Source organism: Mustela erminea, chromosome 19, assembly GCF_009829155.1.
Source record: "Mustela erminea isolate mMusErm1 chromosome 19, mMusErm1.Pri, whole genome shotgun sequence".
Classification (NCBI taxonomy): domain Eukaryota; kingdom Metazoa; phylum Chordata; class Mammalia; order Carnivora; family Mustelidae; genus Mustela; species Mustela erminea.
This window is the reverse complement of record NC_045632.1, coordinates 47,899,783-47,920,785: the sequence shown is the minus strand read 5'-3', so window position 1 is coordinate 47,920,785 and position 21,003 is coordinate 47,899,783. Positions and strand designations below refer to the sequence as shown.

Genomic DNA, 21,003 nt, shown 5'->3' with positions numbered 1-21,003 from the left:
TCTCCGGGCACCCATCCATGGCAACTGGGAGAGCAGCGCCGGGCTCCCCGTCCCCTGCCCTCCACCAGGCCTCTGCTTGACGCCAGTGTACGTGCTGGCGAGGCGCACCCGGCCCCAAGGAGACAGGTGTGCTCTGGCAGGGCTGGGGCCCAACGCAGGTGGGGGGAGGGGCGGCTCACCAGCCATGGCCCCTCCTCCGGTTTCGGAGCACATAGTGGACACAGTCTCTGTCCCTCCAAAGTGTGACAAGGGCTCTGGGAGGGTGTGAGGGCCCAGGACGCTGGGACACACAGAGGGGGCCCTGTGTGATGTGCAGGAGGAGGGGCGGTGTGAGACTAGGCTTCCAGGGGCATCTGAGCTGAGGTCTTGACCAAGTTACTTCCCTCCTTTGGGCCTCGGTTTCTGCTTCGGTGAAGTGGGGGACACAGCAGAGGCCACCCGGGAAGGGTTGCTGTGGAGATGTGCTAAGGTAATGCATGCTCGAGGCTGTCTGGCACAGGGTCTGGCAGGCAGCAAGTGAATGGAAAATACCAGAACCCAGGCGACGAGGCCTGACCTCAGAGAACAATTAAGGAGGTCTGGGTCAAGGCCGAAGCAGCTGGGTTTTAAAAGGCTCCAGAGGATTCTGACAGTGGCTCCTGTGTGGATGGCTCCACTGTGGGGCTGACATCTGGTTACTGGACCTTGACCTTTCTAGGTAAGATTACCGATCGCTTCCTGAGTTCAAGGGGGGGGGGGGAGGGTGGGGTGGGGTGGGTGGAGCAGGCAGTCAGGCCCAGGGCCAGGGAGTGTGCTCACCCCTGCAGGTCACTCAGCCCTGTAGCCTGGCCTCCCAAGAGCCACCAGCCCTGTCCCAGGGGAAGGCGGTTCCCAACTGGCTTTCCTTTGTGGAATCCCTCCTGTGCTGCTGGGCCCTCTATCAGGGAGGGCCTTATTCTCCCCTCCTGAGCCCCACCTCTGCCTTCCTTGGGAGCCTGGGGCCACCAGGCAGCAGGCCCCTTGCCCCCTGCATGTCCACTGGCTACTGTGCCAGCTTTGGCTTCTCACCTGCACATCAGGGGAAGGAGTCCACCTAGACAGAAACACTACAGACTCTGTGGGCACACAGACCTGCCTTCCCCAGAGCAGAATGCTGCCAGGCCGGCTGCGGTTACTTGGGTCCCCCTTCACTTGTGGCCGTCTTAGCAGGCACAATTCTAGAACCATCACCAAGGCGGTCCTCTCTCCTCCCCAGCAATGATCTGCTGCCAGAACTCCTTTCAGAAGACCAAATCCTGCCAGGACCCCTAGCGGTGACTGCTGGTGCCTCCGCTGGGCTGTGGGTCCGGGCAGGCTTTCCCTGGGGACTGTGAGTACAGCCCTGAGAGTTCCCTGTTGCCCCTCTCCCTGCATGTTCCTCCCTCCTCTCACTCTCTCTCAGAAGCCCCAAAGGAAGTGGCAGCATCAGCCACAAGGAGAGCCCACAGGAAGAGCCGTGTGGGTGAGCGCCCTGTGTCCTCAGCATGGCGCCAGGGCAGGAGGTGGGGGGGGGGCAGTGGCTTGGGGAGGCGATGGCAGGCAAGGGCCCTCTCCTGTTTGCGCTGTCCCTGCCGGGACCCAGCTTACGTCCCTAGGCTGGGGGAACTCTCGGCAAGAGGAACCACGTTCTTGGTTGTGGCCACCATGTGGCCCCTTGGTTTTCTGGCTGGTATCTGCCCCACAGGCTTGACCTGACTGTAAAGGAATCCTGGGGACTGAGGAGTTGTTTTTGTTTGTTTTGGAGAGTGGAGGCAATGAACACTGGACTGAAAGGAAAACTGAGGCAGGGATCTCCGGAGGAGGAGCAAACCCCATTCATCTGGGAGACGGTCCACTCCGAGCATGCCCCATTAGTATTCCAGGGAGTGGGGTCAGGACCACACAGAGTCAGAGCTGGACGGGACGAACGCAGAGCAGGCCAACCGCGCTGGATGGAGGCAAGGAGGTGCCGGGGACGTGCCGGGTCCCACGGAGAGCGGGGCAGTGCAGGGCAGAGGCCTGCCCTCCCGGTCCTCTCCAGGCCACTTCCCACACCACCCCTCGCCGGCCCAGTGGCCAGCACCACTCCTTCGGCATGGGCCCTGGGAAGGCGAACAGCCCAACAAGGCAGGACAAGGTTCAGTGCTCAGAACCGAAGAGGGGAGAGGGGACAGCCTGATGACGCTGTGCCTCCACTTGCCTGGACCCCTGCTCTGCACTGAGGTCAGCTCTTGTATGCTTTTAGATGTTCTAGAACAGACAAACCCAACTTCTGGCTCCTGGCGGTATGAGCTTGGGCAAGTTACCCTCCTCACACTTGGATGTCCTTTTAAGTCAAACTGGAGATAATGAAAAGCAGCCCAAGAGCACCAGGCTGAGAGGTCACGACAGAAACAATGTGCTCTGAGTAGGGCACCCGCCCCATCAACCTCGCCTTCCGCCCTCTCTGGCTCTCAGTCACTTCCACGGATGCAGGGGTCTGAGCCCAGCACCCACTGTGGATTCTAAGGGCAGCCAGCAGTGGGGGTGCTGGGTGGGCCATCAGCTCTCAGAGCTGCCCTCAAAGGAAGAGACTGTAATGGCGTGGAAACCCCACTGCTGGGGCAGACACTGAGCGACGGCCCACCCCACTAGCTGCACCTGCCCCCACGCCGCCCCTGGGGACAGGATAGTGCAGCCCCGGCCACCCTGGACCCTGAGTAAGAAAGTGAACCCAGCAGGATGGTCTCAGTCTGGGGCCTCTCTCTGGGGGGAGTTCCCCTTGGCTAAGGCCTTGTCGCCACTAACTAAATCCCTTTGAAGCAGCGGACCCATGAGACCAGAGTGGTAAGAGTCCCCGGGAAAGGCAAGCCCAGTGAGCGCTCTCCTTTGAGAGACTGGAAAACCTCTCCATTTCTCCTAGGACCCAGACCATGAAAACATAAAATTCTCCTGTTTCCCCCAAAGTCAGCTGTGTCCCCGCTAAGCTCCAGGACGTGGCAAAAGTGAGAGCCACCCATTGGGCTCCCTGCTCCACGGGTCTGCACACCCCTCTGGTGTGCTGCGGGGTTGAGGACAGTGAAGGCCCCGGTCGCCCTGGACCAGGGTATGTCACAGCTCTCGCGGGGTGCTTGAAGAGATGCCCCTGATCACTGCCTACAGCCAGCCCGCCACACTGCCTGCGTGGGCCGGCCACACTCCGCACATGGCACATGGGCTCCAGACCTGAAACCGGCCCCTGCCGCCTGTGCAGTCCTCATGGTCCTACCCTGCAGGCTTCCATATTGACAAAAGGCTCATTCTTTTTTTCCGCTTGTACATCATGAGCCATCAACTCCCCTCAGCAATCTCTCCTCACCGATCCTTGGAGCCTAGGGGACTGGAAGCGGGGCATTTCTCCCGGGATGAGAAACTCTGCTCTGAAGCATTAAGGACACCTCAGCTCCGAGAGGTGAGAGGACTCTGCGCGAGCTGGCTCTGGAGGCCCCAGGGCAGTGTGTGCCCTCTGGATCTCCATGGACCCTGAGGCTTGCCTCTGGGCAACTGGCTCAGAAGCCGCTGAGGCCGGCCCTCTGCAGATGATGCTGTCCCTCCTCTCTCCCCGGAGCCAGGGCAGCAAGCACCACCCTTCCACCTGTGATGCTGCACACAGACCACTGACTTGGGCTGGGGCCGCTGGCGGAGGGGGGTGGGGAAGGGGAAGATACAGAGAGAGGTGCTGCTCACTGCCTTCCCCTTGGTCGTCCTATGGCTGGAGATGGACAATGATCTCCCAAAGAAGCCCGCCCACCCGGCCATCCGCATGGGGTCTGTGCAGTCCTAAGACAGGCAGGGAGACAGAGGACAGAGGACAGAGGACAGAGACCGGCTTCTGTTCCGGCTTTTGCAGCTGAAGCTGGGACAGGAAGGATGTGGGGAAAAAGCAGAGCCCACCTTCCTGATTTCCGTGTGTATCGTCGCCGTGTTGACAGAAATGAGTACCGGCATCAGAGGAGCTAGAACGCGTGTTCACATGTGTCGTATACTCTATACCCATGACCTCATTTAATGCTCGCCTGGGGGGCCACACCTAGGTGGGGGCCTCTCCCATTATTCTCGGTTTTCGGATAAGCAAACCGGGGCTCAGCGAGACCAGCTCATTGGCTCAAGTTCAAGGTTAACCACCTTCTGAGTGATGAGCCAGGACCAGACTCTTGGACTGCTGGCCCCAAAACCCGAGTTTTTAAACCACTGCACTGTCACCTGGGGAGAAAATGTTACTGAAAAGGGATGCCACTCAACATCACGACAAAACTTAAAATACTGAAAATAAGCTTCATGATGAGTAAGACCTACAAAAAAGGCTTGAAGGCTTTACAAAATGACTTACAGAAAAGGGCTAAGCCCTGCACCTGGGTGGGAGCGTTCCACAGTTTACCTCACGGCTCGCTCCCGGCACTGTATGTCCTATGGGTTTGGACAGATGGAGACCAGTGGACGCCAGCTTTACACACCGAGGGTTCTGGATGCAGGCTGAGAGGCAATGGTGCTTGGGGGTGAGGACTCAGGGTGGTCCCAAGGCCCCTCCAGGACCGGCCACACCTTCAGGGACATTGAGAGGAGCCATCCTGGGGCTCACGGGTGGAGCTCGCGCAGGCAGCTGCAGGCTTGGAGGTAGCCGACAGCTGGCATCTTGCGGTCAGGGGAAGAAGCAGGCCCACCTCCCTACCAGGGTCTGGCAGGAAGCTCCGAGCACCTACATTCCATGCTGTGGAAAACAGGGTTGCATTTTCTTTTAAAAACATGTAATTGCATCTCCAGCTAATGGGAGGATTTCTTGTCTGGTGCCAAGAATTTTAATTGGACACCTGCAAATTCTTTCTGACAAAAGGGATTTTTCAGAAGAAGTGTGCAAGGAGCAGGCGATACTGAGGAAACAGCCACTTATCCTGAATGACAGAAAAGCAGAATCAACTGAGGGGGCCAGAAGGGTGTGGACTACCAAACAATACTGGAGAAGAATTGAGTGACAATGACAGGCAAGACACCCCAGCAGGGCCACGTGCCAACGGGGCCACGGAACATGGTAGGTCTCTGAGGCTCTGCCCCTCCCTGCGCCCAGCTCGAGTCTCAGGAACACCTGGGCACACTCTTTTTCCTGAGGCCAGCGACTCTCACCAAGGGTGAGAAGCATTTGAGTTTATCACAATCAAACTGGGAGAGAAAAGTCTTTGCAACGGAATGTCCCCGGTCCTCTTTGTGTATTCAAAGAGCTTCTTCAAATCGATAAGAAAACAGACAAAGGGTCTGGGAGCTGAAACTTCTGTAGGGTATCCCCAACTCTCTCCACACTACCTGGAGAACTGTTCTGAAGAACTTGTGGAACAGGAGAAGGCAGCCAGAAATGGGGCTGCTGACTTACCAAACATAAGCTTCCCACCTCCCCGAGGCTCTGATGGGGGCGGCCGGGACCAACACCTGGGGGAACGCAGGCCCGATGGCTGAGCGAACGAGAGGACGGGCTTTGGCGTCACACAGATCTGGTTCTGAGTTGGCCTCACAGCTCCTAGCTCACAGCTCCTAGCTGTCGTGAGGGCTTCACCTCCCTCACTCTGAGTTTTCCGAACTGGGAGATGGAAACAGTAATTCCTTCCCCGCAGAACTGTGGAGGGTTCCCCAGATACCCCGAATCCAGCACAGTTCCTGGCACAGGGATGACTTCATCATACAAGCTGTGGTTAAGAATCACCCAAAACAGTGGGATAACCTGAGCTTGGAGGCCCCTTGGCTAGATGTAACATTGTAGCTAAATTCTGTTCGTGAAGGAGTCTCCGTGAGGCCATCGATAGGAAGAGGCCTGTCCCCACCAGTCTGGCTGTGATCTGATTTGACTGAATGGGCTTTCAGGGTCTTAAACCTCAGGGAGCTCTGATGTGAAATCAGGGCTGTGTTTGGAAATACTGGGAAAACCCACCAAAGAGTGATTTCTAGATACCCCGGAAAGGAAGCTCCAGGAGAAGGGGGACTTTGTGTTGTTCATGTTGTATTTCCATTGCCAAGAACACAGTATGCCCTCAAGGTTGCCAAAGAGATGGGTAGGGGACACTTAGGAATGGGAGCTGGTGAAGAACCAGGATGGGGCAGAAGCAGGACTCACCACCGATTATCCTGGCCGCCATCTCCCTCCCCTGGAGAGATGGGAAAGCAGGGACTCTCTGCTCCTGTTACGGCAACAGCCCCCCTTCAGCCCTGCGACTGTCCCCAAGAGCTGCTGCAATCCTTTCCCAGCAGGAGCCCGCAAGATATGCCCAAAGCTCCAAGAACATTTGGCACTTCAGCAAATCGAGTTTCCACAGCCGCAACCTGAACAGAGCTGTTTAATGGACTGCATCTCCTCCCGCTCCCCGTAAATGCACACGCACACAGAAACCCGTCACGAGCAAAGAGCTGGATGGGATTAAACAACTCAATTTAAAGGATTGAAAACTCAGCTGCTTCCAGTGAAGTCCTAGGGAAGGAACCAATCAGCAAAGTTCTGCTCTTCCTTTCTGCACTGAAATGAGGGCTGTGACTGTGCAGTGAGTCACCCCTAACTCAGCCAGAACCAGGCTGTGTCCTCCTGGGCCCCACACTGCAGTGGGGTGCAGAGGGGAAGGCAGAGAGAGACCATGAGTGCGGGTGTGTGTGTGTGTGTGTGTGTGTGTGTGTGTGTGTGCGCGCGCGCGCGCAGGACAGCCAGGAAGGGTCAAGGGCAGATGCCCAGATCATCTGTTTTGGATTTTTCTGGAAATGCGGAGTACCTCAGAGGACAGAGAGGTAGACACTTGCCTGTGTGCATCTCTTTTCAGCTCAGGTCCAAGAAAACAAATTCAGGCTGCAGGAAAACTACCCTGGGCCCCACACAGCCTGGTACCAGCCTCAGGCGCCTCATGCACACAAAGCTGTGAGCGGTGAAACCCACCCCTGCCCCGCCCAGCCCCGCCCACCAAGATCTTGTCCCCTCTCATGTTCCCAATGGGCAGTGTGGATTCCCATGGCCACCGCCTGATGGGGCACACATAGCTCTGCCTGGAGCCCACAGCTGCCCACAGCCCAGAAGGGGGAAGGAGAGGGAGCAGTCAAGGCCCACTTGTCCAGCATCTGACAGGCAGCCAGGAGCTGGCATGGGGAGAGAGAAGGGATGCTATCCTGGTTGATGGCAACCCCCAGGGGCAAATCCTGTCCCTTGGCTGGGAGGCTAGGGAGTCCTGAAAAAGAACTGCCTTAGCCTAATTGCACAGAATGGAACGCCGCTGAGAATGGGTGGGGACAGGTGGGGGCTCCCGTGGACGGCTGAAGGACGCAGGACCCAGCTCTCTTTCCCCCTCTCTGGGCTAGCCTCCCCCTTCTGCTCTTGATGACCCCAGCAGAGCAAAGCTTAAAGGGATAATTTCAAACCAGAAGGCAGAATGAGGTCTGGGTGAAATGAACAGAGCCAGAGCTCCGGAGGGGCTCACGCTGTCAGCCCGGCACTCGGCATCTTCCAAGGGTCAGGTCACCCTCACAGCCATGTGCTGCACTGCCCCACTGTGCAGAGAAGCAACTGGACGGGTAGAGTCGTGAAGCGATTTAACTCATAGTCAGGCAGCTAAGTGGGGCCAGACGTTGCTTTCGGGAGCCCAGCCCACAGCTGAGATGCCCACCACCACATCCCCGCCTTCTACAGACGAGCCGGATCCCCCCGAGGCTGGTGTTCTGCTCATCTGAGCCGGTGCTCTTGACAAGGGCTAGTGGAGGAAGTCCTTGTTCCCGAAGCCAAGAGCATTAAACATGGCTTTCCCTGGAAGCAACGCACTTTACCAGATAGGAAGAGAGCAATTCTGGGGATGCCGATTTAAGAAACAACAGAACGAGTACCGCTCATCGACCAGGTCCCATCGGCCACTCAAAAGGGGAGGCCAGGCAGCCGAGCACAAACGGCAGGGGGCACAGGGGACCTACCTCGTCGGATTCATCCGATAGCGTCTGCAGCAGGATGGGGAAGAGGCTGTCGGTATGCCGGAACATCTGCAGAGCAGAGAAGGCAGCTGCCCGTCAGCTCCCCCTGCTCCACCACTGGATTTAGCACGCATGGGGTCTCGCTACCCTGCACAGACCACCCCACGCCCTCCTGGGACCCCTCCAGCAGCTGTCACTCCTCTGCCTGCCTGGGGCTTTCTAGTACTGCACTGATCAGAAGCCTACCAAGCACGAGGCAGGCCCTGAAAATCAAGGTGGGCCCCGAAACAGGCCCCAGCCTGGAAGGGCCTCTGGGGCTGACGGGCCCTGGGACTCACCTTCCGCGGAGTCTTGATATAGAGGTGGTACAGCCACTTCAGGACGGCGATCCTGGTCATCATCCCAATGGCCATGTCGCTGAGGTGGCAGTTGAGGACCTGCACGATGCCATCGAGGTGGAGGGTGACTGGGGCCCTCTCGGTGCTGTGGGCAAGATGAGGGAGGAAAGCCAGGTTGAAGCCACTGGAGCTGGTCCGCCAAGGCCACAGCGCTGAGAACCGCACTCCACCTCCCTCTCCTGGGCGCGGTGGTCCGGAGCGGGCAGGTGGTACCCTCCCGGCATGGGTCCCCCAGGGCTGGCTTCATCCCCTCGGCCTTCCTCCTTCCTCTCTAAGGCCGGAGCCTTGACAACCACCCATGGGGGAAGAGGGCCAGTCTGCTGCGTGCGTGCCCGCCTCCCCAGCATGAGACTGGCCTGGACAGGAGAAAACCCATCTGATGTCACGGAGCTGGGCCCCATCAGCCCTCAGGGCATGGAGTCCAGACCCTCAGATGATAAAATCAACCCGCCACCTTTGGCCAGTCCCGGGGAGAGTCCTGCAAGCAGTCTGAGGAGCCAACAGGCTTTTCACCAGGCAAACGAAGAACATTTCTCAAGTAAGGACAGGGTCGAGGATTTAGGTCTCGCCATCCCCCAGGCCATTTGGCACGGGGCCTGGCTCACTTGAGAAGACATGAGAGATGCCTGTGAAGCTGTAACTGAGCAGGGGAAGAGGCAACACAGCCTCTGCCTCTGAGAAACAGAGCTTGTACTGACTGTGCTTTGCTCCGGCGGGACACAGGCTCCCAGGCCCAAAGCCTCGCTGGTCTCCAGGGAGAGAGAAGCCCTGCTGAGCAGCCCTGAGAAGGCTGGGTGCCGCTGGCTCGGTGCCGGACACAGTCCTCGGCCCCAAGGCAGAGGCTGGAGTTCTTGGGGATGGGGACAGCACGGGCAGAGAACCTCAGGCTATTAGGGAGGGGCTCTCTTCCTGCGACAAGTCGTACCATATTTTGCCCAGAGGTGTCACGACAGGTGCCACCCAGGGCTGCCTTTCCCGAGGACCCTGGCCAGGCAGGTCTGCTGCCCGTCGGTACAAAGCGGTCTCGCGTGGTATTTCTAGGCTGCTCAATTATTCATTTGCAGCAGGAACTTGATGCCTGCGCTTCCCTGATTCGCCCGCAGCTTCTCTGAAGCTCATTTGATGTGAATCCCTAAAGGGCCCCGCTCTCAGCTCTGGAACTGCTCAGCGGAACTTCTCTTTAGTATGGTTTGATGACTCCCCGTGGCGCTCGTCCCAGGGGTGACAGCGGGCACTCCTGTCCTCTGGTAGCCAGAGGGGCTGGGCATGCTGAGCCTCTACCCGGGCTGCCCCTGAGATGTCCCCAGGAGTCATATGGCCGGAAGTTCTGGGGGCTTCTGAGAATATCCAAACACCTAGATTCTTTGGAAGCCTAAGACAGATGGGGGGAAACTAAGGCACAGACAAACAAGTTCAGGATGGCAAACACAAGTTCCCAGCCAATCTCTTCACCAATTCCTCTCTTACACTGTCTGACAGAAACAGAATGTGAGCCACAGATGGAATTTCACATTTTCCAGTTTTGTACTAACAAGTAACAAGAAACAGGTACAATTTTAATGATATATTTTTGATGAATCTAACATACCCAAACAGCAGCATTTGAACATGGGATCGACAGACAAATCAATATACATGTCATTCATAGGATACTTCGCGTCCTTTTCTGTGTCCTAAGTCTGAAATCCAGCACATGGCTCACCCCGACAGCACACCTCTGTTCAGACCAGCCACACGGCACATGCCCAGCAGCTCCACGACAGCGGCTACCACCACAGACGACACAGCGCACAGTGTCCAGCTAACGAGCTCCCTATGGCTTCCAGAGCATTTCTCTTCTCTGATCACTTCCTAGACACTCCCTCCACTCCTACCAGTGACCAGGACTTACTGTCTCATCTCTTAAGTCCTACTTTTCCCCACCCTGCTGGCCCCCTACCTGGCTCCTTCTGGTGTATTGTGTAGCTCTTCTCCTTGAGAAGCTGGAGAAGTTCCAGAAGCATACCTGCAGCCCGAGGCCTTAACGTGGGAGGGGGTCGGGAGGCTGTGAGGAAGGAGCGGAAGCCGCCCCATCCCGGCCTCTTCCTTCCTCACCTGGTGAGCCCCCGGTCCACAGTGAGTCCCTTTCCCTCAAGTGCTGCAGGACACTCCCGCTGCCACACGGGGCCCAGGATGCCAGGAGGACCCTGTGCCTTGCAAGCCACCACCACCTTCTTAGCCGAAATGGAGCCCGTGGGAGCCAGGCCTTGTTTCCACTCCCCTGGGGGAGTCAGAACTGTACTGGGCAGCGAGGACTCGTGGGGAGGAAGGCAGCGCCAAGCTCAGCTCCCCGACCTCCACCCAGTCGGGAAGCGGTAGCACCAGCAGTTTGAATGTGAGAAGCTGAAGTCTAGAGTGGCCTCGTCCACCACACTCCACCGCCTCCTAATAGGCCAGGCTCAGCAGAGTTTCCATTTCCAGAGATTCCATTTCCAACTGGCCCCTGGCAGAGGCAGCAGGATGGCAGCCCCTCTGTGGGCCGGCCATGCCCTGGCCAGTCAGACCTGGCAGCCCCACGTACCAGAGGCAGAAAGAGGTCATCACATATGCTTTTCAATATATCTTCCTATCAGTACAGTAGACAAAGTCTCCGTGTGGGGCGACAGAGGAATCCGGGAAAGCGTGGTCTGACCTGTGTTGGGGGGGATGCCAGCGGCCCAAGGAGGGCTCCAAGATGCTAGATGGTCCCTGGGGCAGCTGGACTCCTTGCTTTACGGGGGTCCCTGGCTTCACTTCTGGCCAGCTCAGTGTGTCTACTGAGGGACAAAGCAAGGGCCAGCCCTCGGTGGCATCCCCTCAGGCGGCCCTGTGTCAAGGCCAAACGATGAAGGATTTCATGGAGCTGGTGTGCGTGAAGTGGCACATTCTGTGCCCTGACATTCTCCAATCTCCCCCACAGCCAAGCTCCCCAGACATGGGCACCTTCAGATCGCGGGCAAGGCAAGAAGAGCACGGCTGAGAGGGACCTCGTGGTTCACGTAACTGGATCCTTCCATGCACGGATGAGACAGCACGGGACCTGCTCAGGGCCACGCAGCCATGCCCTGAAAACCTGTTCCCTTAGCTGGACACACTCTGTCTGGGTCTCATGTCCCCTGGCTGGAGGGGAAGCTCATGGGACGCAGGCTCACCCCAGGGCACCAGGGAAACTGGTTTTCGTGCCCGGGAAGGATCCCACTAGCTGCCGAGGAGGCTGCTCTCAGCTGCTCAGCTGGGTGGGGCCGGCTGCTGTGTGCTGAGTCCCCCCGCCGTATGTTCTGCGGGAAGCCGAACCCTGCGGGAACTCGGGCCCTTCTTCCAGAGGGCAGGCTGCATGGTGTGCTCGGCTGCTGAGCTGCTGCTGGCCTGGAGTCAGAGATGGGGTGGCCTCCTCTCTGGCTTGCCTTACCCAGAGAGCAGAAGGGAGCTCTCTCCCAGTTTAAAGCATATTTCTGTGTCGGTTCCAAAAAGTCTAGACTAGTCACTCCTGGGGGCTTCTGAGTTATTTCAAGGTGTCTGCAAAACTCCATTTCCACTGCGTGTTTTCTCATAAAGCATCTCATAACTCATGTCTTACACATATATGTACTACCTTTTCCAAATGCATGGCACTACTGTGGCTGTTAAAATACCGACCCATAAAATAATGCTTCTGATACTACCAATAAATAATGATAAATTCCAGTGGTTCTCTCTGGGAGGTGGCACTTCATGTCTGTAATGTCTAATTCTGTTAGTACCTTTGTATGGTACTCATACGGTACATCGCTAATCAAACTAGAAGAAAAGTTAATAATAAAAGATCATTGTTTCTGAACTCAACACTGGTTTTTCATAAAGTGTCTTTACACCTTCTTTTCAATGAACAGATGCTAAAAGTTGGGAAGCACTGAATTCCAGATCTTTCTACCTGCCTTTCTGCAGCCCGCTATATCAGGAGACCTATACCGAATGTCACGGAGGACACCACGGCCCTCGACGAGGCCCAGGGCATCAGAACGGACGCCGGTGCGCACGGTAATATGTGTCCCGGGCTCCTGTGTCCAGCTCCCAGGCAGCGGAGTGAGGGAGGCTGACACACAAAGCTTCTCTAACTCTCCCAGTGCGACCAATAAAGGTGGGCTTGGGAGGCAGACCAGCCTGGCTTGAGAATTCCAGTTTGGCCAGTAAGTAGCTGAGTGACTCTGGGCAAGAAGTTAAACTCTCTGGGCCTGTTTCATTTGTAAAATGGGCATAATGATGAGGTTCTCGTTATAGTAACTGTTGTGAAAACATGTAAAATGTTTTCTGTGGGCCGGGCACCATTCCATTCTCTTTACATATTCAATTCATAGGTGCACCACAGCCCCAGGAGATAGGTACTATCACTGCACCCAGTTTACAGATGAGGAAACTGAGGCAGGGAGCAAGGCCACCAAGTCAGGACATGTGTCCAGGCGGCTACACTCCACTGTGCAGAGGATTCGTGGAAGCTGTGGGCAGGCAGTAGGACTGGACAGTCACAGGGCGGGTTGTGTGTCCTGGTGATTCTGGAAGGCGCCTCTTTGCCCAAGTGCAGTCCCCCTCTGGCAGCACCTACTGGAGGAAGCATGCACCCACCCTACTGTCCTCCGCTGCTGTCTACAAGGAGTGGGGGGCCCCAGCACCTTGGCTCAGATTTCATGACTCTGATGCAGACCAGCAGGTGCCATGAGGAAATGGCCATTCGTGGGAGACAGCAAGCATGAGGTGATTTGCTCTTGGGTTTTTAATTTCAAAAGGGTAGATCTGGCACGGGCTCCCCAGTGACAGGTATAAACCGAGCCTGCTTCCAATGAGGCAGTTCCAAGCCTCGGCGTCCAGAGCTGCCCTGGCAAATGGCGCCCCTGCCTCCTAAGTGAGACGGCAGAGAGTCGTGCCCACCTGCACGGCCGGTCGGTGGGATCGATCTGTGCCTCCTCCTAGGCCTCCCTTCATCTCACACTGCCACCCTCGTAGAGCAGGACAATTCCCTGCAGCCTAGACAACAGTGACAAGTCTGCGACGGGCTCCGGTGCTCCTGCTGTTGCCCCTCCTGCACGGACCGTCCCTGGGGCTGCCAGAAGACCTTCCAAGTCCCAGGTCTGCATGCGGCCCCGCCACTTCTCAGGCAGGCTCCCACGGCCTTGACAACAGAAGCTGACCCCTCTGCGGGGTGCCAGCTACCCGCACCTCCATCCACATCTCTCCCCCAGCTCCAGAATCCGGTATCCAAACCTGCCTCCTTAACCGCCCCCGAGGGTGCTCAGGGCCATGGGCACAGAGCCCTTGACTGGCCACTCACACACCTGTTCCTCCTTCTAGCCCAGCCTGGGAAGTGCAGGATATCCTGAGTTGGCTCAAGCCCCAAATCTGGAGGCTATTCTTCCCCTCATGTCTCTCTCCACCATGTGAATTCGCAAATCCTGTCAATTCATCCTTCCAAACAGAGGAAAAATCTCTCCAACTTTCTCCGTGTCCTGCCGCCTCTTCGGGCGGAGCCTCTTCCCATCCTGCAGGGTTGCTGCTGTGGTCCCCTAGCTGGTCGGCACTCGACTGACCCCTCCTCAACCCCAGCTCTACACAGCAGCCCCCAGATCACCTGTCCCTTCTCAGCCCAAAAATGCAGGAAATACTATTCCTAATGACCCCACGGAATTTAGACATCAGCAAAACCCAATGACGTGACAAGGCATTTGGCATGGCAGGCCGAGGAAGCCCTCACTCGTGATCAGCCTTGTCGGCCACGAAGCCGGCGAGCTGAGGCTCAGGTACCATGGCTCGTCCCCAAAACTGAGTACCCCCCCACCCAGAAACCACTGTCCTGTTTCTGTCTCCCCACTGGAGAACCTCAAGGTTGGGGACCACAGTCAGGGGTCCCATCTTGGAACCTGCAGGGCTGAATGCAGGCAGGTACTTAGGAACATGAGACAACTAACAGGACAAACACACATCTACTGCCTTGCTCGGGCGATTAGGAGAGGTCCCGGGGCGATCCACATCCACAGTCCGTACTCGCACACTGTGAACACCCCCACAGAGTCCTGAGAGATGAGTACAAACGAACAAATGACACAGAAGGAGGAAAGATCCTGAAAGTCTGGGGAGAAGAGAGCCTCTCGGGGGTTGAGCCGCCCCCCAGGGCCCGGGTACAGTGTTGAGCTCAGAGGGAAGACACCCGCGGCAGGAGAACGCCATCTGCTGCCAGCCCCACAGAAAAACTGACATGGGGCGAGTCCAGGGGACTCAGGACAGGGACAGAATGGCGAGAACTCCCTCTGGGCGGGAGGCCATTCCCGGCACACAGGATGTGGGGAACCGCGGGGAACCGCTGCTGGGCCTGCACCGCCCCCACGTGGAAGGCTGCGCAACGACAGCCGACCTGGCACCAGGGAGAGGCCTGCGGCTGCCCGGTCTCTGCGCCCTCCGCCTCTGGAACGGCCTTCTCCTTATCAGTCCTAACAGCCCCACATTCTCCGGACAAGCAAAAGTGCTGGGTGAAGGTGTCTGCATGTGTCTCCCTGTGACCACCACGCACTGGTGGTACTTTTACAGCTCGTACTTGCTGACCCCCAGCGGCTTCTCATCTCTTCCCCATGGCCGCCGTCCGTCAGAGCTGCAGGAGTGGGTTCGCTGAGCGTCCTGCAGACTCCCTCCAATAGAGAGTTTGCCCCAGGTCTTCCCTGCAATCTCCAGCGCCCAGAAAGATCTAGGCTGCTTGCTTTCTATCAAAACCTCCGGCTGGCACAAGCCACTTACCTGGCTGGCGTGAAGACGCTGCCGCCGCCACCACTGAAGCTGGAGTCACAAGAGCCATCGGGGCCTCCTGGGGACAGTGAGAGGAACAAGGGGTCATGCCCGAGCGCTGCTGGGGTCTTTCGAGGGAATGAGATCCCTGCTATAAGGACACAGACTCTAGCTCCCCACACCTTGACTCTGGCTCTTGAAAAGGACTTAGCTCGGGAGCCGCGAGGATACAGTGCCACTCCTTCCCCAAAGCCTGCGGGAGAGCACCCATGCTTGGAAGTTTTTAGGCGCTGCGATCTCAAAAGGAGAAGGACACCCGTGCTCACACATCTGGGAAATCTCAGAAGGGACTGCCGGCTCGAGGGCAGCGGTTGTCACAAACCACTCCTGGGACGGTCCACATTATCAGTCACCGGGGCAATGTAAATCAAAGCTCCTGGGAGGGACCACTTAACACCCACTACGGGGGCTAAAACAAAGACAGTAAGCCACGTGAGACTGTGGAGAAACAAAAACCCCTGGACCCCGTGGGTGGGAATGTAGAACAGTGCGGATGCTCTGGCAAACTGCCTGGCAATTCCTTGAGAGCTCAGGCAGTTACCCTATGACCCGGCAGTTCCACTCCGAGACAGATACCCCAGAGCAAAGGGCACTTCTGGCCACACCGGAACCCCACACCATGTTCAGAGCAATCCAACTGCCGATGAGCCGATGAACGGATCAATAAAATGTGCTAGAACCATACAATGGACTATTACTTAGCAATAACAAGGCGTGAAACACTGATATGTGCTCCAACGTGGATCAACACCGAAAACATGCCAAGGCAAAGAACCTAATTGCAAAAGCGCACATATTGTAAGGATTCCATTTGTGTGAAATGTCCAGAACGGGCAGATCTAAAAAGACAGATCATAGACTAAAAGTTACTGAGAGCTAGGGGTGAGAGCCTGTGAAACCCATTTTCTTAAATTAAAAAGAGCAAAACAAAACAAAACTCGTTTTATTTGGAAATAATTTTAGATTTTTGAAAAGTTGCAAAAATAGCGCAGAACTCTGTTTGCCCTTCACCCCGCTGTTCCTAGTGTTAACATCCTATGTTACCAAACCAGAGAAAACGCACTGACACAAGACTGTGAACAAAACCAAAATGCCCCAGGTTTTTCCACTCACGCCCTTGGCTCCAGGACAGAATCCAGGAGCACTCGCTGCATTGAGTTGTCCTGGTTTCATCCCCTCCCATCGGGGACTGTTCAGCAGACTTTCCTTTCATGAACTTTCATGAACTCGGTAATACGGAAGCCCTGGCCAGTTACTCTGCAGAATATGTTGCCACGTGGGTTGGTTGCGTGTTTTCTCATGATGAGGCTGAAGTTACACGTTTCTGGAAGAGCACCCCACAGTGACCTGATCACCTTCTCAGTGCCTCATGTTAGGGGAGATGTGATGTCTGTGTTGATATCACCCGATCGTGGTAGTGTCTGCTGGGTTTCTCTCCTGGGAGTTACTAGTCTCCTTTTTGTAATAAGGAAATATCTTGGAGAAGACCTGAACTTTCCCCTGCAGATTTTGCATCCATCAGTGGGGTCTGTAATAATAATGACTGTAGAGTTTCCCTAGTGGTGATCATCTGTTTTTCTCTGTCCTTCTACATTTATTAACTAGAATTCCTCTATCTGGAAAAACTGCCCCTTCCCAACCATCCATATCATTATGTATATATATTTTATTCCGTGGATTACAAAATAAAACTATCATTATTTATGTATCATTGTTCAAATGGTACTAGCCTTGACCTCTTAGAAGCTTTAAATTATACAAGCAAAACATATTCTCATGCTAAAAATTACAAGCAAAGCAAAGCACAGCCCATATCTCCCTAACCTTCAATCTTACTTTATTATATGTGCAGGTAACAACTTTTGGTTAGGCAAATATCCCTCACCAACTTTTGCTTTCCTTCGTTTTGTTCTGTAATATAAATGGAATCATAGGATATTTTCTGCCATTTTTTTTGGGGGTCCTACCTTGTAGTATGTCTTAAAACAGTGCTGTTCCTGTGGACCACAGACCACCCCCAGTCCCCAGGTAAAGAGGGCCTTGATTTCCATGTTGAACAGAAAGGCTCTGAGCTGCTACCTGTCTTCTCTAGTACCAGAGGCCCTTTAGGGGATGGGGCACAGCTTGGTGGGGACAGGTGTGGCCTGGGACTGATGAAACATGTCTGGGCTCAAAGGGAGGAGGACTTGCAGGGAAGCCTGGGTGAGCCAGCCTGGACTGGCAGCCAGGACTCCATGCCCCCGGCAGCCTCTTCCCTCTTGACTTCTAGAAACATGCACATTTGTAGATGAAATGACCCAGTGTCAGAAACAGGCATTAAATTAATTCCGATTGTTTCCTAACTTTCACTTTTCCCCTCCCTCACGCGTCCTCCTATGTGAGCGCACGTCTCTGGGATCCCACGTTGGGGGGTGCTGCTGGGGGAAGGGTCAGGCATTTTAGGTTTTAACCTACATTGCTAAGTTGTTCTTTAGGAAGGTTCTACCGGTGACAAATGCACTTCAGGAACATAGGAGCAGTTGATCCCCAGCAAGACTCACACAGGGGTCTTAGTAATTTTTCCCATTTTTGCCAAGTTGATGAGTAAAAATGGTAGACTGTCTTGCTCTGCAGTGCTCCCATTCCCAGTCAAGCTGTGCATCTGTGGCTTCCTGTTTTGGATTATTCCCTCCTCAGGGAGCCAGGGTGTGAGCAGTGCCAGCGGCCCGGTCTCAGAGCCCTTGGGCCCAAGTCTGAGCCTGGACTTCTGTAGGCAGCAGCTGTGTGACCCCGGGCGGCTCACTTGACTTTGCTGCCAGTCCCTCACCTGTACGACAGGGTAACCAGTGCCTACCGCACGGGCTCGTCAGGACAGTACGTGAGCTAACACCTGCTTCACCGGGAGCTTGATTTCCTAAGCACAAGTTCTTAAACATTATGGCTTCCGACACAGGCTGCCGAACAGATCGACCACACACCGTACTTCCGTCCGTGACTTACTCTGCGCCTCTCTCACAGGGAACGCTTCCTCCCCGCGAATCTCCACAGGGCACGTGTCTTTCCTTTACAGTCAGAGTCAAATACTGGGTGCAGTGGGGGCTGAGTGGAAGCTAAGGAGAAGGAACAGATCAGTTCAGATGCCTGACACGGACCTGGCGTGGAGCCCCTCATCCTGTACGACCACATGGAGGACCACAAGTGATTAAGTGGTTGAGCAGCTGTGGGTCTGGCCCTGAGCTCCTTGCGGGCAGGACCCGGGTCCAGTGCACCCGCATCTGCAGGGCCCACAGATGCTGCTGAGAGGTCCAGGCCCGTCAAAGTCTCGCTAATGGATGGAGTCCATTACACGCCCACCAACGGGGGTTGGCAGCCCTCTCCTGAGACCCTATTTACAGCTCTGCCCCCTCACCTGTGACATGAACTTCTATCCCTGACCCTCTACGGTCCCTCATTTAGGACCTACCAGGGCCATATTACCATCTGGGGAAGGCTGGTCATAAATAACTAGGACCTAAAAGCCCTGCACTGAGAGCCTTACTGAGTAGGTAGGTATGTGCTACGCAAGTGTTATAACAATTTGACATGAAAGCGCCTGTTCCTGAGAGTGTCTGGCCTTTGCCACATGCTAAAAGCTTTATAAGCAAATATCTCGCTTAAAACTGACCATCACACTATAGGTTTGGTATTATTATTGTTACCCAAATAAGGAACCGGAGACTTAAAAGGCTCAGTGACTTGTCCAAGGGCAACAGAAAGGAGGTTAATGAAGCCAGGACTCAGCAGCAGGCCACTCTGACTCCAGAATCTAGACCAGGACTCTTGAGACACTCAGGCAGCATCATGGAGGGGAAGAGGGAACACAGATTAGCTCAAGGGCTACAGGAACTTGGAGCAAGGACACTGCATTATGGACTCCTGAAGTGGCAGGGCCAAGGGGAAGCCAGAGCAAGTGGAGAGGGGCTGGGGACAGTGTGGCACAGCGGAGGCCCCATGGCCAGCGGTGAGGGCGAAGTGCACGCATGCGCGTGTATGCCCACGCACAGAGGCCTGGCTGATAAGCCTCGTCATGGATCTTATCTCCCCCAGCAACCCAGTGCTCCCCAAGGATGAGGGAGAGGAGGCAGGAATTCCTGCCACTGGCCAGGTGACCAGCGCTGGAGCAGTGGAGCAAAACAGTAAGGAGAAAAAGGGCCAGAGGCTGGGATGAACCTGTTGATTCAACCAGCTGAATCATCGCCGTCTCCTGGCTGGCTGGGGCCTTCTCCCAGCCCTTTGGCACAGTTGTGGTTACAAACTGAGCAGGTCTGCGTGGATGTGGAGCCCCAGATTAGCTGTCACCATCTCTAGGAACTAGAAACTGAGCTTTGCATCTGCTGAAATGCTGTTTATGAGGCAGTAAAAGCCAGAGCCAAGCTGCCTGACTGTATCCCGGTCTGGCGTGAGAGCCTCCTAAGCAGGGAGCTGCTGCAAGAGTGCTTAGGAAAATGATCGAAAAAAGTGAAAGAAGCTACATTGGCTGGCAGCGGCACCCTGGTTTCTGGCAGGCGACGGGACTCCTGTAGAACCCCAGTGCTCTGGCTGGGGTTTTTAGCAGCTGCCACGACCTGCAGAAGACAGTGGTTCCCTCCCACAGGGCCCGACGTGTTGCCACATAAGCAGAAAAGGTGGGGTTGGGGCTGCTAGGTTCCACTTTGGGGAACGAGGCAACTTTCTTTAAAAAATAAGATATATTTCATGTAACATAAAACTCACCATTTTAAAGCATACAACTTCATGGTTGTTTGTAAAACCACCAAGTTCTGTAAGCTCACCACTATTTAATTCTAGAACATTTCCATCACCCCCCCGAAGACATCCAGGATATCCGGGGATCCAATTCCCTCTTTCCCTCCGCCTTGGCAACCATTATCCTACTTTCTGACTCAATGGGTTAAGAGGCATTAACTGTTAAAGTCAGTATAAAATACAACTTCTCCGTGTTGCAATTTCTTAAGCAAAAAACAAAACAAAGCAAAACAAAACAAAAACCAGAAGAAGCCATCCCACAAACAAAAAAAGCAGGATGTGGGATTATGTAAACTGTATAATCTCACATATATATGTATATGTGTATACATATATACATGGAAAAGATACATCTTATTAGGTTATATATATGTAATGGGAAAAAAATGCCAAGATTACATTAATTCCCTCTTATAGGAGGCAGTCTTGCTTCTTTATATTTTTCTCTACTTTCCAAATTTTCTAAAATGAGAATCTAAAAATGAAAAGATGATAAAATACTCATACATCAGTCAAAGTACAGTAAGCAGGTCTATTCCTGAGATTCTAGTTTCTCCTGGTAAGAAAGTTCCTGCCTGGAGAGGAGCTTTATCTTCCCAAATTTTCTTCTTCAAGGAGCTATCCAAAAGGTTACAGCTACTGCATTGGCCGGGAATCGAACCCGGGCCTCCCGCGTGGCAGGCGAGAATTCTACCACTGAACCACCAATGCTCCACTTGTGGGCTGCTGTGTCTCCAGCTGTTTTGCTGCTCTGGCTCACCAAAGTGATGCACAGCTGTAACCTGACCCTAGAGCTGGTCCAGCATATGGAATGCTGCTGCTCCGGCCAGCCAAGGCCAGGCCAGGAGGCCCACGGGGCTCAGGTGCCTGACGTACTGCTCAGATGTTCAAGAGAAGTTGGAGTATGGCGACGGGAGAAATTCTTAGAAATTCTTTTGGCTCCTGGAAGTAAGGTTCCAGACCTGAGTCTGTTAGCCTTAAAAATGTGAGCCAGCCCCGCATCAGTTTACTCTCTGGCTGACTCGGCAAAGGAGAACATCCGCTCATCAGGGTCCTCTCACAGAAGACAGAAGCCTCTTAGTAAAAA

At 55.0% G+C, this 21,003-nt stretch overlaps 1 protein-coding gene, 1 long non-coding RNA gene and 1 other non-coding gene across 3 annotated transcripts in view; 1 reads left to right on the top strand and 2 right to left on the bottom strand.

Moving 5' to 3' along the window:
• The window catches only part of VAC14 (VAC14 component of PIKFYVE complex), a 99,416-nt gene that overhangs the window by 60,016 nt on the left and 18,397 nt on the right, over nucleotides 1-21,003 (bottom strand). The window contains exons 10-12 of the mRNA XM_032326080.1: nucleotides 15,105-15,171; nucleotides 8,271-8,415; nucleotides 7,936-8,001 (exon numbers count right to left, since the gene is read on the bottom strand). Coding sequence (XP_032181971.1) covers nucleotides 7,936-8,001; nucleotides 8,271-8,415; nucleotides 15,105-15,171 — 278 coding nt within the window. The remainder of the gene's footprint in view (nucleotides 1-7,935; nucleotides 8,002-8,270; nucleotides 8,416-15,104; nucleotides 15,172-21,003) is intronic.
• On the top strand, nucleotides 594-12,160 carry LOC116580048. Its single transcript, XR_004281496.1, has 3 exons — nucleotides 594-697; nucleotides 1,235-1,348; nucleotides 11,269-12,160. It is a non-coding gene; the product is annotated as an uncharacterized LOC116580048 (long non-coding RNA).
• TRNAG-GCC lies at nucleotides 20,557-20,627 on the bottom strand. The gene has a single exon. It is a non-coding gene; the product is annotated as a tRNA-Gly (tRNA).